At 40.0% G+C, this 15,558-nt stretch overlaps 1 protein-coding gene and 1 long non-coding RNA gene across 6 annotated transcripts in view; one reads left to right on the top strand and one right to left on the bottom strand.

Annotated features, from left to right (window-relative positions):
• LOC111526137 overlaps positions 1 to 15,558 on the top strand; it is a 171,254-nt gene that overhangs the window by 58,910 nt on the left and 96,786 nt on the right. The gene's annotated exons all lie outside the window — the stretch shown is intronic.
• Positions 1 to 15,558, bottom strand: part of NPSR1 (neuropeptide S receptor 1) — a 239,782-nt gene that overhangs the window by 214,352 nt on the left and 9,872 nt on the right. For all 5 annotated transcript variants that reach the window (XM_023191700.2, XM_023191702.2, XM_023191701.2 and 2 more), the window contains exon 2: positions 2,439 to 2,571. In XM_023191700.2, coding sequence (XP_023047468.1) covers positions 2,439 to 2,571 — 133 coding nt within the window. The remainder of the gene's footprint in view (positions 1 to 2,438; positions 2,572 to 15,558) is intronic.

The following is a 15,558-nucleotide window of genomic DNA, read 5'->3' as shown; positions in this document are numbered from 1 at the left end:
CTGAAATCATGGTTTGGTAGTGGTAAGAACAATGCAAAACAAAAAATAGAGGAAAGTATTAAATTTTTTTGACACAAGATACTAGACATTTAGAAGAGAGAGTAGAATAGTGAGGCTGAAGCAAAGTAAAACTGAGACATTTCTTTTTTTTTTGTTTTGTTTTTTGAGACGGAGTCTCACTCTGTTGCCCAGGCTGAAGTGCAGTGGCATGATCAAACTGAAACATTTCTGATGGCAGCTGAATGTTCTGAGAAAATGAAATATTTGCTCTTAAGGTATTTACTTTTCTATGACACAATATCCTTATATTACCTGAAATATTCAGAAAAGTCCTTTAAACATAGAAAGTCATACTTGTGTGAATGATTTTAAAGAAAATAAAGGAAAGGAGGGTGCCTTGAGTGCCTTGTTAGGGACAGCATGAAACAACCACAAAAAAAGAGGAGCTCAGAAAGATGAGATACTGGTGAGACAGAGCAAGAATTTAGTGGAAGGAGGAAGCAAGAAGCAAAAGAGAGAAGTAAAAATATAAATTCCACAGAATTTGAAGAAATCTTAAAGGAGGACATTGACATACGATGGGGGACTCAAACCACATTTTTATATATGTCTCAAAGCACAGGGCCCCTCAGTTGATGCCTGGGTAACTTTTATATGCATACTCAAGACTCAGGTATGTATTCTCACCTCCTTTACCAAAGGATCTGTGATCATGGTGAAATGTGTATGAAGGAAATTTCAATAACATATAAATTCAATCTCAGACTATTGAGCTTCAATCCTAGACCTTTGGCAATGTTTTTCACTTCAGGAATTCTTCATTTAAAATGCTTCTGACCTGCCAGAGTTTTTCTAGAAATAATTAACAAATAAAAACACTGTCTAGGAGGTGTATATGAAATTAAGCCCAGATTAATACAACGACTGTGAATTAGAATAGAACATACAACATTTCTCTTTGATAATATGTAGTGAATTTTCAATTATCATTTTATTATTGTATATGAAAAAACTTTAAATTTCAAGCTGATATTCTTGCCACCCCTAAATCCTTTCATTCTGAAAGAATACGTAGTACCATACAACATGCATTACCACACTGTAATCAAAGAAATATAATGAAAATAAGTTGTGGCATCCTCATCCAGGGATATTTGCCTCTAAGCATTTGTTGGATGATCCTAATTTCCTCTACTTCTGCAATCATAGGAGTGAAAAATTAGAATTTCTGTTGGTAGGAAAGATTGAAGAAACTTTCCCCCATCCCAGGTTCCCTCTTCAGAACTCTTGCTCCTTTTACCTTCTCTATATTTTTCAATGGTGCCTTGAATGTTTACCCTGGCCACTGCAGCCTAGCTCAAGCAGATGGGCTTGTTATACTTTGTTAGAAAGAAAAAGGGGAATTTCAGGTTACCAACAATGTATGGCTAAGGTTCTCTTGTAAGTTACAGTGTCATATATTTTTGACTCAAGACTAAATTCCAAAGAGCTCCACTACCATTACTACAGTTGAGATAACAGTACAGGTTGAAATATAACAAACAGCCCTTTCTGAAAGTCATTTACCATCACTCCTTGTAAGCACTTAATATTTACATTTTCCTTTTTGCATTTTTTTTCTATAGTCTGATCCAAATTAGGCTAATATAACAGCCGTCTTGCTCCCAGAGCTTAGGACTCCAAGCATGGCTTTTGCTGGACCTTCTGTGAATCCCATTTTCTCACTTTCTTCCCCGGCCTGTAGAACAAGACTCTTTCCCTGGTTGTGTTTTTCTTTTCCTTTTGAACACGAGCTCTACTCATGTCTGTGGGGCTCTTACTTTCACAGATCATTTTCTTCTTTGAGAATATTTCACCATTCCTCTACTAGGTGTGCTGTGCTCACTCTTCTACTGAACAGTCATTTCCAAAGTCTACACTTAAGCATCCTGATCCTTGAGATTATACTACTTCATTATACTACCCCCAAGTAGTGGTGTTGCACATCATTTGCATTTCAAAAGCAATGTCCACAGGCTTTAATCTGCAAAGTACTTAAGACTTAACATTAATAATTGAATAGAGATAGTGCTGGTACATTTTCTGGGATGTATTCCTTAAGCTCATAATGCAGGATGATAAGGTAATATCACCTTAGTAAACTATGGAGGCTATTGTGTATAAAAACAGGGAAACCCTACAGAACCATTTGGTGACACTGATAATGGTATTTCCATTAGTGTAGTGAGTTACTTTTATAATGAAATCTTAGAGGCATTCATATGTGTTAAGTATGCCAGAGGAAATATTCAAACATGGGTTTTATATTGTTTCAGAAATTATTCCCAAATTTACTGATGTGTTACTTTTTTTTTTTTTTTCTGATAAAATTCGTTAAAAGCAGGAAGCCATAGGGACTTCACATACAGCTTCCTTCTCTCACTTGCATAGTAACTTACCTGTGATGGCCAGCTGAGTCACAAAGAAGGTCATTCTTGACTTCCTCTGTCTCCTCCATGTGGAAAAAAGCACAACCGAGTTTCCAACAATGGTAAAAACAAAGAGGACCCACAGAGTTATCAATTGCTCAGTCTGCAAGAAACAGAGAAAAATAAGACCAGTATACCAGTGAGAACCAGGGTTCTTTACAGAATGCATGGCCCAGGTTTTGGTGCTGGATTTCTTCCTCCTGGCCCCATATCCCTACCATTGGAAGCTCTGCTCTCAAGAAAACAATGACAAAATGGTCTTCATTTACACCAGCTGCAGAGTAGATTAATATACCTTTTAAAAATCTTTTGGAAATATATGTCAAGAGACAAAAAGTTTGTACTCTTTGGTCAAGTAATTGTAACACTATGTGAAAAGTAGGTCAAGATGTGAAAAAGAACACCACTGTCACAAAGATGTCCATATTTATTGTAAAAAGAAATTAGAAATTGTTTAAAGATAATAGGGTAGCTAAGTAAATAAAGCACTTCAATTCAGTGAACTATTACAGCATAGCTATTAACAATGACAACCACAAAGACCATGTAGCAATATTAAAAATATCTATAATATAATGGTAAGTGGGAAAACATGATAAAATCATGTACTGGGTATGATTACAACTCTGTAAAATTATATACATAGCAAAAAGGCTGAAGTACAGTCAAATGTTAAAAGCAGTCATATTAGGATAGTATAATTATGGGTTATCTTTTGTTCATTTGACAGAATTTTATAAGACAGTAATATTAAAGTTCTACTGAAGAATGTTTCTGTGGTTTGAATGTGTCCTCCAAGGTTCATATGTTGAAATTTAATCCCCAAAGCAATGGAGTTAAGGTAGAACCTTTAAGAAGTGACTAGGTCATGAAGGCTCTGCCCTCATGAATGGATTAATGTCGTTATTATGGGAGTGGGTTAGTTATTGCAGGAGTGGGTTACTGATAAAGGAATGAGTTCAGTTCTCATCCCTTGTCCCTCTCTCACCCTCTTGCTTTCTGCCATGGAATTATGCAGCAAGAAAGCCCTCACCAGATACCAGCATCTTTCCTGGCACTGTAGAAATAAATTACTTTTCTTTATAAATTACTCAGTCTTTGATATTCTGTTATAGCAGCATAAAACAGATTAAGATAAATGATTAATTAGTAAAAAGAAAAAAAGCAGGAATTCTATTAATCTAACAGTCCTTCTAAGAAATTTGTTTTGTTTTGTTTTGTTTCATTTTTTTGAGACAGAGTCTTGCTCTGCCACCCAGGCTGGAGTACAATGGAATGATCTCAGTTCACTGCAAGCTCTGCCTACCGGGTTCATGCCATTCTCCTGCCTCAGCCTCCCAAGTAACTGGGACTACAGGCACCCACCACCATGCCCAGCTAATTTTTTTTGATTTTTTTAGTAGAGGCGGAGTTTCACTGTGTTAGCCAGGATGGTCTCCATCTCCTGACCTAGGATCCGCCCGCCTCAGCCTCCCAAAGTGTTGGGATTATAGGCATGAGCCACCATGCCTGGCCTTCTAAGAAATTTTTTATGAGCATCTTCATGAGTCCTATACTTTATCAATCTGATATTTAGGCTCTCCATCCTGGATTTACAGATCGGTTTCTGAGATCCTAGGTGGAAGTCAGGGCCTTGGAACTGCAGAACTGTGGAAATGAGGATAGGCATTGTGGTGATGTGGGGGGAGGATGAGGGCTGCACAACTAGAGTGGGAGGATGACAGGGTTGGAGAGCTCTGCAGATATATCATGTGCAGCATACATATGTCACATCCCACTTGGAAGGCACCATCTTTGCTCAGCTTCAAGCCACACACTTTTTCTCTGGTTCTTTGATGACTAGAGGGGTCATATCCTGGATAACTCATTTCTCTAGCAGTCTTTAAATGGGTGATAAAGCATCAGGAATAAAAACTAATTATTATGCAAAGTACTGTACTGAGTGGAGGGAGTGAATTTTTGTAAGAGAATTCTCCCCTTTGAGATAGATGGACAACAGTGCTGTCAGTAGCAGATACAGCAGGAGAGGACTTTGATGTCGTAGACTGACACTTCCCATTCAGGTGATGTGTCAGCAGTGGGACATAAACAAGTGATTTGAATTTGGAGGACCTCTCTTTTAAATAACAATGGAACAACTTGCAGACTAACATAAGCAGCCAGGTGGCTTGGAAGTCTCCATCAGAAGGTCTCACTGACACCATGGTGCTGACAGATGAAACAGTTGAGGCACAGGGTTGGGGATAATGTGTCATGTTCCTCAAATTGTTCTAATATAATATTCTATCAGGGAGGATGATGGTGCCCTGGGGGTGTCTAGGTTCAGGAAAGAGCCCATCAAGCAGGTGGCCTGGCAGGTAACGTATGACAGAAGGCCATCAAATACTTTTGGTCTCTAGAATGAGCTTTGGTGTGAATGGCCCAGGGCAGTGCTGTGACACAGGTTTTGGGCCAGCCCTCCTGTGCCAAGCTCTTAGTTCTCTTTTTTCCCTATTCCTTGTTAACATTCTGAGTCTTCTAGGGAATCACCCCAGTTTTCCAGAAGCTTTTCCACCTGTGTAGCATGAGCTTGGCTATGAGCAGCTGCACGTGGTGGAGGCCTTTGGAAAGCGCTTCTCAAAGTATGGTCCATGGCTAGGGTAATTATGAAACCTGGTTTGCCTAGGACAGTCCTAGTTGTCAACTGCTGTCCCAAAATAATTATTTAAACTTCCCTTTCTCTCTCAAAAAGTGTCTTTGGTTGGATAGTCAATTATATAATCACCCTATCCATGGTTCCCAGTGGGTGGGCTCCAAATATCATAGCCCAGTTTATATCAATCCCTAAAGATGAATTACTCTCTCTCTCAGCTTTGAAAGATTTAGGAGATTTAGAGGTTTGGGTTAGTTCATGATGTGATGTGGGTTCCCTGGAGACCTTTCAAGAACTGCGCTCATTGAATATGGTACTTCAGCCCTAGAATTGAAGGAGTTCACAGCTCTAGTGGGTCACCTGTATCTACTATCACAGCCCCATGCTGGAGGCTGGATGGCCTCCTCTTTCTGGCTAAGGCCGCCATACATGTCTTTGGCACTGCCAGGAGGCCGAGGAAGTGTTACAGCACACTGTCTGGCTGGAAAAGAGGTGCTATCTCTTCTGCTGCTGCTGTTCTCCACGTGGGAGAAGAAACTGAATCCACAAGGCACCTCTACTTAGTTTGTAGTTGCTTGATTTTTACTGTATGAGACTTCCCTGCATTTCTCTTCTCTCTCTCTCTTCCCCATCATATTCTGCTTTCCATTGTTTACAGTGAAGTTTATAAGAATTTTTTTGTTTTGTTTTTTTTTTTTTTTTTGAGACGGAGTCTAGTTCTGTCCCCCAGGCTGGAGTACAGTGGCGCCATCTCGGCTCACTGCAAGCTCCGCCTCCTGGGTTCACGCCATTCTCCTACCGCAGCCTCCCGAGTAACTGGGATTACAGGTGCCCACCACCACACGCGGCTAATTTTTTTGTATTTTTAGTAGAGACAGGGTTTCACTGTGTTAGCCAGGATGGTCTTCATCTCCTGACCTCATGATCCACCCGCCTCGGCCTCCCAAAGTGCTGGGATTACAGGTGTGAGCCACCTCACCTGGCCACTATGTCCCTTTTCTTAATGCAATGTCCTTTCAAGCTCTGCTGAGAATACAAATAAGAGATTTTCCAAGATTTACTTTCGTTTCTTGTAGGGAATCCGTTTCATAAAGAGAAGCATGTTGATGCCTTAAAGCAATGTCTTCTTTAAAAATTCCAATTAGCTGGTCATGGTGGCACGTGCCTGTAGTCCCAGCTACTCGGGAGGCTGAGGCAGGAGAATCACTTGAACCTGGGAGGCGGAGGTTGCAGTGAGCTGAGATGGCGCCACTGCACTCCAGTCTGGAGACAGAGTGAGACTCTGTCAAAAAAAAAAAAAAAAAAAAAAAGAAGAAGAAGAAGAATTGAAAAGAACTGAAAAAATGCTTGAAAAAGCGTTTTTTTCTCAGCCTAGATGGTGCAAGGGGATGGTTTATTTCTGCACTTGTCCAGTACTGTATTGGTCTCTGTTGAACTCTTTCATTCTTGAATGGAGAAAGAAGAAGGAAGAGAAAAGCTAAAGCACTTGTGATGTTTCTTTGCCAGATCAGAAAGCCAGGTCTCCATGGTGGGAGAGGTGAGAACAATGTCTGGAAGCAGCCAAAGAAGGAGGCAAGGGTGGGATGTGAGGAAGATAGTAGATACAGGACTGTTTTCCTTACTGAGGCTGTCTTCACTGGCACCATCCATAGGCTCGCCCAAGTTTTACTTAGCCAGCCGTCCACACTCCTTTAGCTGGGAGAAGGCACTGACCACAATCCTCTTCTGTGAGGTCTGTAGCATTCAGTGAACCTCCCACAGAAATTTGCTCACTGGAGGTGGCCCCAGCCTCAGTGGATGGACTCTGAGTAGTGGAATGCCCGGGAGCTGATCTCTTCCCTGCTGACCCCCCAGGAAGGCCTTTACTTCCTGTCAGAGAACAGAGGAGTCTGTCGACCCCTCCCTCAGAACGTCTTACCTACTCTACACGTTGTGGACATTCCTCCAGTTTTCCAGCAGGTGGAAGGGAATAGGGACCTTTCCTCTTTTCTACTTCTGATATGGAAGCCTTTTCAACTGAAATTACCTTCTGATAGCCTATTGGATGAGAATTGGAAAGAGGAAGAGAATAAGTGAACTCAGGGTAGTTTTGCATTGGAAGTCAACATTACATTTTCAGACTATATCTCTCTTTCATGTTTTCCTTTCCTCATGTAAGTACAGGCAGGCCATGTTTCCAGAAAAATAAATGCTGAAGTGAGTAAATGGTCTGCTTTTCACATACAGAGTTGGCATTTATGACCCTGGCAGCAAAGTTCACATTTCCAGAAATGAAGTTTCTGTCTAATGGAAGAAACTTCTGGTCCCCAGTGGGCAGTAATAATGACTGCTTTCTTCATCTTTGTAGAGTGCAATCCAAGCCAAGGGATCCAGTCTTTTCAAAGTAGTCCTGGGGCTCAGATCTGCATTGTTGAAAGTTCAGAGCGACAAGCACTACATATCAAATCACCCTGGTTTGATGTATCAGTGAATTGGAAATCATTCCCTGGGACTGGTGAGTCAGTGATTGCTTGAACTGGGCTTTTGTTCTTAGGCTGTGCTTTGGGATGGTAAGTCCAAGGAGCTCTGTAAACAGGTTGGGGTCTATTTTCCTTTGATTGGCTGATGTCTCTAGGGCAGGCTGAGCAAATCCTATAAGTCAAACCCTCCCCACCTCCACATCTTTTGGAATTTTCTATTGGAAGATAGTCTCACCTTACTTCATAGGCTTCAGGACACTTCTAGATGTAGGAAGCCTCCCCGACCAAATGCTTCTGGGGTCTTTCTAAGAGCCATGTTGATTTATCTGTTTATTAATTCATCTAACATCTATTAATTGCCTACTCTATGCCAGACATAGTGTAAGGTGTTGGTGCTACAAGGGAATAAAATAGGTTGAGTGTATAAGTTATACTCAGTCAAGTTTAAATCCTGTTTCACTGACTAGTACAAGGGTCATTAAGTATGAAAATACTCAACTGCTTGCTCCTTTATTCACAGCCGTATTACGCGTGCATGTCCCCCTCCCCACCCACAGGCACACAGAGACACATACAAATCCCAGGATAATCTGGAGAGTCATGGTAATGGGGATTGAGGAAACAATTTCAGAGGAGTGAGAATATCACAACCAGGTGAGCCACGTGGAAGAAAAGTTGATAGGCTTTGAAACCAACCTGACCTGGACTCGGTCTCTGCTAATTGTTGGATGTGTGATAGGTTGTAAGTGATAACCTCTCTGACCTTCTTATTTGTAAAATGAGGATGAAGACGAAACCTATCTCAGAATAGTTGTGATGGGTGGATAAGATGATGAAGATGGAGGTTTTTAACTCAGTGCCTGCTACATAGTAGATATGCAATAAAAATGGGTTTATCTCCTCCCTGAGGTTTGTGGACTACATACGTACATTTGAGGGGTGATAACTCACTACCTTTTCAGAATGATGCTTGAATTCACCGTGTTCATCCTATTTTTGGTACTAGTCTATTGGAATTTCACTAAGCCTAAGAAGCATTCTCCCTACCCACCCTCCACCACAGTGTGCTGATGGTGTCCCAACATCATCCCCAAACTATTGCAGAATATAGTTGGACATAAAATGCCCCCTAGTGGTGATGTGAGGCAAAATTCCAGCCAGATGGTCAAATACTGAGTGGAAATAAGAAATGTATTTAAAATATTTCAGTAACTAAAGATTGGCCTGTTCTCGGCTCAATTACATGGTTGCTGGTACATGACTGATTGGCTTTTAACCTCAAGTTAATCAGGCTACACAGTGACATCAGTTCTCTGCAGACCTGGATAATTGCAAATTGGGATTTAGAAAGATGAATTGCAGGGTTCCTTTGATGATGGTGATGCTTCCACAGGGCTGGAAGCTGGGATGTGGTTCCATGAGCCATGTTTCCAGAGCCAAAAGGATGTCTATGCTGGCAGGCACTAAGCCTGGTTCACAACTCCACCCCTGGCATCTGTCTGGCCCATAGAAGGTGCTTAATAAATATCTGTCGGATGGAAACATGGTTGATGACAAGTGCAAGGCTACTTACAAGAATCACAGAAAAGGTCATTTGAAATAGGAATTATCTCAGGAAATATAGGACATTAGTTACTCTAGTTGATTCTGGATCTGTCAGGCTAGTCTGGATTTATCCAGATCCAAGGAATAATGATCTCCTTTTTCAGTTAGGTGCTGAAAACTGGAAGACAAAAAGCCTAAGTATCTTTAACAATAGTAGGGTGAAGGACTGAAATAATTTGAGTGAATCACATTAATCCAGTACATGGCTTACTGAGTTTGTAATGTATGTAGTAGGTGCACAGTAAATGTTTTTGATTGATTGTCATGTGCCGAGGATCATTTGATAAGCCTTACATATTGCTCGCTTAACCATCACAACTTGACCAGCAAGTTATCACTGTCCTCAATCTTTTGGTAAGGGAATGAGGTTCAGAGAAGTTACTTACCTGCGTTACTGGCTCATTGGGTGATGCAGCTGGGATTTGAATGTAGCTTTGCTTAATTGGAAAGACCATGCCCTGCTTACTCTAGTAGTTTTCTGCCCCGATTTTGGCTCGAGGATAGTGAAGTTGCCTCATTTACTTTCAATTTTCAAGGGGGAGACAATTCTTTGTTTTGTTTCTGAGCCAAAACTTGCCTGAAGCTGGGTTTCCGGGGCTGGGTTGGATTCATGACTGTCTCCCCCAGGACTCAGCGTAAGGTCTATTCCTTGGAGGAATGGAGGGACTCTATGGCAACATGTGGCGTCCACACAACAGTAGTGATAGATGTCACACAAGATGTAGCTACATCAGCTGTCCTGGGAGTCACAAAGCTTTCCATGCCCCTCATGTTTTCAGGGTTTGTTTTAGGAAGGTTGTTATGTATGTGATGTTGAAGATGAATATCTCCAACACAGGAAGGAGCAAATATCTGCTATTTTCCAAGATAGGAAATAAAGTATCAGAAAAAAGGTTTCAGTGATTTGGTGTCACTTCTCAGTGAGAAGACAATGAAATTCTACTTCTCTGTCACTGAGACTTGTGTGGCTTTCATCATTCACAGCACCAGGCTCTGAGGCCTACTCAAAGCCTCATTAATTTGCTTAGGTGAGTTGGCAATATCAAGTGCAAAGATAGAAAATCTCTAATTTTATTAGGGATCAGTCACAGCGTAATGCAGAGACATACATGGGCACGTGATTTTAAGTGAAACAGGTAGGAGCAGATAGCAAAGTTCTGTGTTCCTGAAGCCGCTTAATTAGACTTGGAGAATAAGACACAATGTGAGGATGTGGTGACCCCGGGCAGTAACTGGACAGTTGGTAATCTGTCATTCGGGAGGTCATCCCAACTTCTTCCCACATCTCACCCCACCTGCTGCTGCTGCTACGGAAGCAATGACAGGTCAATAACCAGTCAAGGTCAACAAGGAAGCCTGAAGGTAGGACTGGGCTAGTTCAGGAGGGCCTGCCAGTTTTCTCCTGACAGCCATCTCCTTCTGATGATGCCTCTTTTTAAAATCTGTCTCCTCCACTCCCCTGCCACCAACCCCTGAGCAACCGAGCTGGGAGGCATGCTTGCAAATACAGTTGAATTATGGTCATCACGACCTCCTGTTGGCATTCACATTTTCTAACTGTTTTACCATGAACTATGGGGATTCTGTCCCGGATTACCCAGGATTGTCATCAGTTGTGACACTCAATTATGAAAATATGTATGACAAGATTTTTTAAACATTCACAAAAAAGTAAGAAACCTGTAAAAAGCTACATATAAATTTGGTTGTTAGCTCAAGTTTTAATACTTTTGTAATGTCTTTTCATATCACTTTAACAAGGGTCTAGAACAGGGAGAGACTGCACCCTCTGCAATGCCTCTAGACCTGTTTGGAGACTGGTAAGACAAGCTGACAGAGACCTTCTTCATGAAGAATAGAGAAAGTGGATGGGATGGGAGGTGCAGTTGAAGCCTAGGCCTGTTGAATGGGAGAGTGGGACTGTGGACCACGATTATTCCAAGTAGTTGTGAACTGAGAGTCATTCTGTGAACTCCCGTGTAGTATAGCAGAGGGAAAGGCATTTACCCCAAGGAGAGAGCCTTGCTTACATGTTGGTGTAGAAATGACACTCAGGCCAGAAGTGGGAAACTTTCCTGAAAATCATGGAGCTGGAGACGTGATTATACTGGTTTGCAAACTGTAAAAATTCCATAAACATTTCTGAGAATCTAATATCAAAGTTTAACATACTTTGAGGATATAAGGGAGGCTACGACAAGGAGCTTCTAGTCTGATGGTGAAGGCAGGTATGTCAACCAGAATTTTCAGTGTGAACTTCTATGATAAAGATGTTGTAGAAACCAAGATAAGGAACATGTAATAGAACCTGGGGAGGGGCTGGTCATGGCTGGTCAACAGGTATAGCCTACAGAAATTGTTATGCGAGCTGAGTCTGAAACAATGAGTAGAAGTAGCCAAGCTAAGAAGTAGAGTGCCTGGCAACAGCGTAAGTGAAGGCAGAGAGTGAGAACTGCAGGTTAGTGAGGACAGACAGTGGCCATTCAGGCACTTTTGAGGTAGTAACAGCAGAGAAAGGTTTACGACGAGAAGCTGGAGCTCTGTCCGAAAGCCAATTATTTTAATAATGGGACAAGGTCCAGGGCCTGTGTCATTGTCCTGAGTTAGAAGAATGTGCCCTCAAGAGGAGAGATTCTTGTCCATCTGCTATCTTCCTCAGTTGTCTTCGTCTGAATTGCCTTTGCCTTACCTCTCAACACCATCATTACAAGTGACGGAATGTAACACTAGCACCTTCAGACTGGGACTGTACTGGAAAGCGATTCAGTAGACTCTGGATTACTGCCTGACATTGATGTCTTAGTTGAGTCTTCAGGACATGTTGAATAATGCATTAGTCATTTCTCCTCTCACCGGAAAGACATAGTCATTTGTTTGGAGTTTTTATCATCAGTACCGTGGATCATAGATCATGTTTTATTAACAATGTTAATCTCCCACATCCCAAACGTTCTCATTTCGATCAGAGCTTGGCCTGTGGGACCGCATTTGCGTTACTTTCGAATTCAGTTTTCTGGTTACTGGTGAATTCTTGAATTTCACCAGAAACAGAAATGCCAATGTTCTGCAATCATTTTAATGTGAATCTCTTCTTGCAATTTGTTCTTGGATCACTAGAGGACTTGCAAATTAACCACTAATAGCATGTATTGAAAGCTTTGAAACAATTAAATTCTGGGATTCCATCTGAATTCCCATAATGTAGCAAACCACAAATCTTAGAAATCATTTGGAAACCCACTGGGCTTCAAGTCTATGTAGTAATTAATATTTGCTGAATAAACGAATGAAATGTCGGTTATATAACAAGAACTGAGATTAACATTTAAATTGCTATTTAAGCTCTAGACTCTTGAAATATGGAAAACTAACATTTAAGTCAATTAAGTCCAAATCTCTACAATGTGGTAGAAACCAAAGTAATTACTATATAATAAAAATGCCCAGAATGTATTATTCCTGATGATCCACATAATTAAAATAACTTTCAGGAATTTGTTTTCTGTTCTGGAGGTTCTAATAAAAAGGGAAAGTGGCTGAGAAACTTTCCCCTGGGAGCACACCTTGGCTTGGACCTGATATTTAAAACCCATCTGGGAGGCTCCAAGTCAAGTAGCTAAAAGAAACCAGGAGGAGCGAACACATGGATGGGCAGAAGCAGATACAAGGACCAGGGAATGGAGCTGAACATCCTGGGAGATGAGAACAGTAGGGGAGCAGGCATGAGAGAGGCTCAGCAAGAGGATTCCTGCTATAGAGTCTGGAATTGCTACTCTTGCAAGCTTTGTTTTCTGTGCAGCTAAGTTGGGTGTTTGGGTAGCAAAATGTAAAAGGCTAATGAGTTGGTGTGCACTCAATTCATGCAGCCAGTCATCTGCCTTGGTTTTCATTTGCTGTCTTCTTCCCTTGCCTGCATTTCTGGATCCCTTAATGTGCTCTCTGGGTCATGCAAGTCTCGCTTGCTTGGGTTCATTTCTGGGCTTCTGCAGAATAAATAGATCTTCCCATTTACTCTCATGGAAGTACAATGCACAAAATTTATTTGAGAGGTTGCATGGTGTATCTTACGTGGTTATTTGTTGTTTTGAATAATACATGTAATATGTGCTCACTCTAGAAAATACAGTAAGGTTTTATACAAAGATAAAATAAAAATCATCTGCAAAGTAATTTTCAGAGAGAATTTCTTACTTTTCCATCTTGGTATTTGTTTCTTCTATATTTTATGAGTACACATAAAACTTGAAATATATGATGTTTATTGTGCTTTTAAAAACCTTTAACATTGCACAAACAGAAATGGTTATTATAGTTGCATAATATTCCTTACTATTCCATTCTATGGTTATATCACAATTTTATTATTCCATTGTTAGAAACTTGCTTTTTAATAAAAACAATGCAGTCTTTGTTTCTGTCTTCGAATGTTTCTTTAGTATACTTATGGTATAATCCTACAAATAGAATTACTAGGCAAAGTCTGAATACATCGTGTAAGTTTGCTGTATATTACCAAATTGCTTTCCAGAAAAATTGGGTTAAGTTGTTCTGATTTACTCTCCCACAAACAGTTTTACAGAACTGTTCTGGCTTTATATATTATTTTCCTTTCATCTTTATTTGATTTGTCTCATATTATGATGAATTATCAAGTCTGTATTGTTCAAACCACTATAAACAATATTTTTCACATATTCTTTTAACTCTGTATTTAATCTAAAATTGTTCTTATTTCCCATGCCCATTTTTCCATTAGAAATATTATCTATTTTCCCTCTAGGGCTCTTTATATATTAAGGACTTTAACCATGTTTTTTTTTTATATAATTAATGTATATACTATTGGCTATAATATTATGTATTTATTTTTATTGCAAATAAATTTCTTAATTTGTTGTTTCCCTTTAAATTTTTGTTTTTAGGCTTGAATAGTGCTTGCTAATCCTAAAATTAGTGTCATCATTATATAATTTTTCAAGCTATTTGATAAAAATTTAGTTCCACAATCCAGCTGAGATTTACCTTATAAGTTTATATAAGAGCTATTATTCACCCACTACTTTTGTACTACTTTTGTTGCCAAAATATTAGTTCTTTTTTTACTAATTTTGGGGGTTTCTTTGTAACATTAAGTTCATATATGTACTAGGACTTTATTTTCAGGGCAAACTATTTATTATTGATCCATCTATCAATTATTTTGCTAGTTCTGTAATGTTTTGCTTACTGTGGATACACATTTATTAATCACTAATAGGGAAACATATTTCTTCCCCATAGTTGTGTTCAAATTTCTGAACTTTTCTCACCTATTTTTTAAATAAAAATTTCAATTATCTAATCAATTTGAAACAATCACATTGAGGTTTTGATTAAAATTATTTCAAACATTATATGCTAATTTGGGGAGAATTGACATCTTCGCGAAATTTAATCTTCCTGTCTTGAAGCATCGCATGTCTTTCCATGTATTCTATGTATTTCAGTAATGCTTCACCTAGAGAATTAATGCTATCTTAAATTCGAATAGTGTTTTCCAGTTTATAAAACATTCTTATTTTTTCACGATCCTCTCAGCAGCTGAGCAGAAGCTCCAACTTGGATATTTAGAGACTGCAGTTCTTGTCCTGACTCTAACATCTACCAGCTATGTAACCTTGGGAAGGTCACTTTACCTCTCTGGGCCTCGTTTGCTCAAAGCGAGTTCTGTTCGGTTATCTGGTAGGTTCTTTCAGGAAAGCACATAATGTAACAGAGTGTTTTCTGAAGTGTGTGCCAGTGGTCATTATTAGAGGTAATATCGTAACGCTCTGTGGTCAAATAGATTTGGGAAATGCATGTTAAAGAATTAAACACGTTTCTTTTCTTTCTTTCTTTTTCTTTTTATTTTTTTGAAATGGAGTCTTGCTCTGTCGCCTAGGCTGGAGTGCAGTGGTGCGATCTCAGCTCATTGCAACCTCCGCCTCCAGGGTTCAAGCAATTATCCTACTTCAGTCTCCTGAGTAGCTGAGACTACAGGCACCCGCCCAGCTAATTTTTGTATTTTTAGTAGAGATGGGGTTTCACCATGTTGGCCAGGCTGGTCTCGAACTCCTGACCTCAAATGATCCACCTGCCTCGACCTCCCAAAGTGCTGGGATTACAGGCATGAGCCACTGTAAACAAGTTTCTTTACTGTAAGACTTCTCAGAGAGGTAAATAGGTGAATGCATCCTCTAAGTATATAATGGTGTATAGTATGTGGTGCTTCCCAAGTTCTTTATTCCACATTCCCCTGACAACTGCTTAAGAACTCTCATCATAAGAATTCGGTGGAACAACCTTTGGGAATTCCTGATATGGTGGAAAGAACATGCACCTTATCTGGGTCATAATTTTAATCCATATCTGGGTT

Source organism: Piliocolobus tephrosceles, chromosome 8 (assembly GCF_002776525.5).
Source record: "Piliocolobus tephrosceles isolate RC106 chromosome 8, ASM277652v3, whole genome shotgun sequence".
Taxonomy (NCBI): Eukaryota; Metazoa; Chordata; class Mammalia; order Primates; family Cercopithecidae; genus Piliocolobus; species Piliocolobus tephrosceles.
Note: the sequence above shows the minus strand (reverse complement) of the source record. Positions and strands in the feature narration are given on the sequence as shown.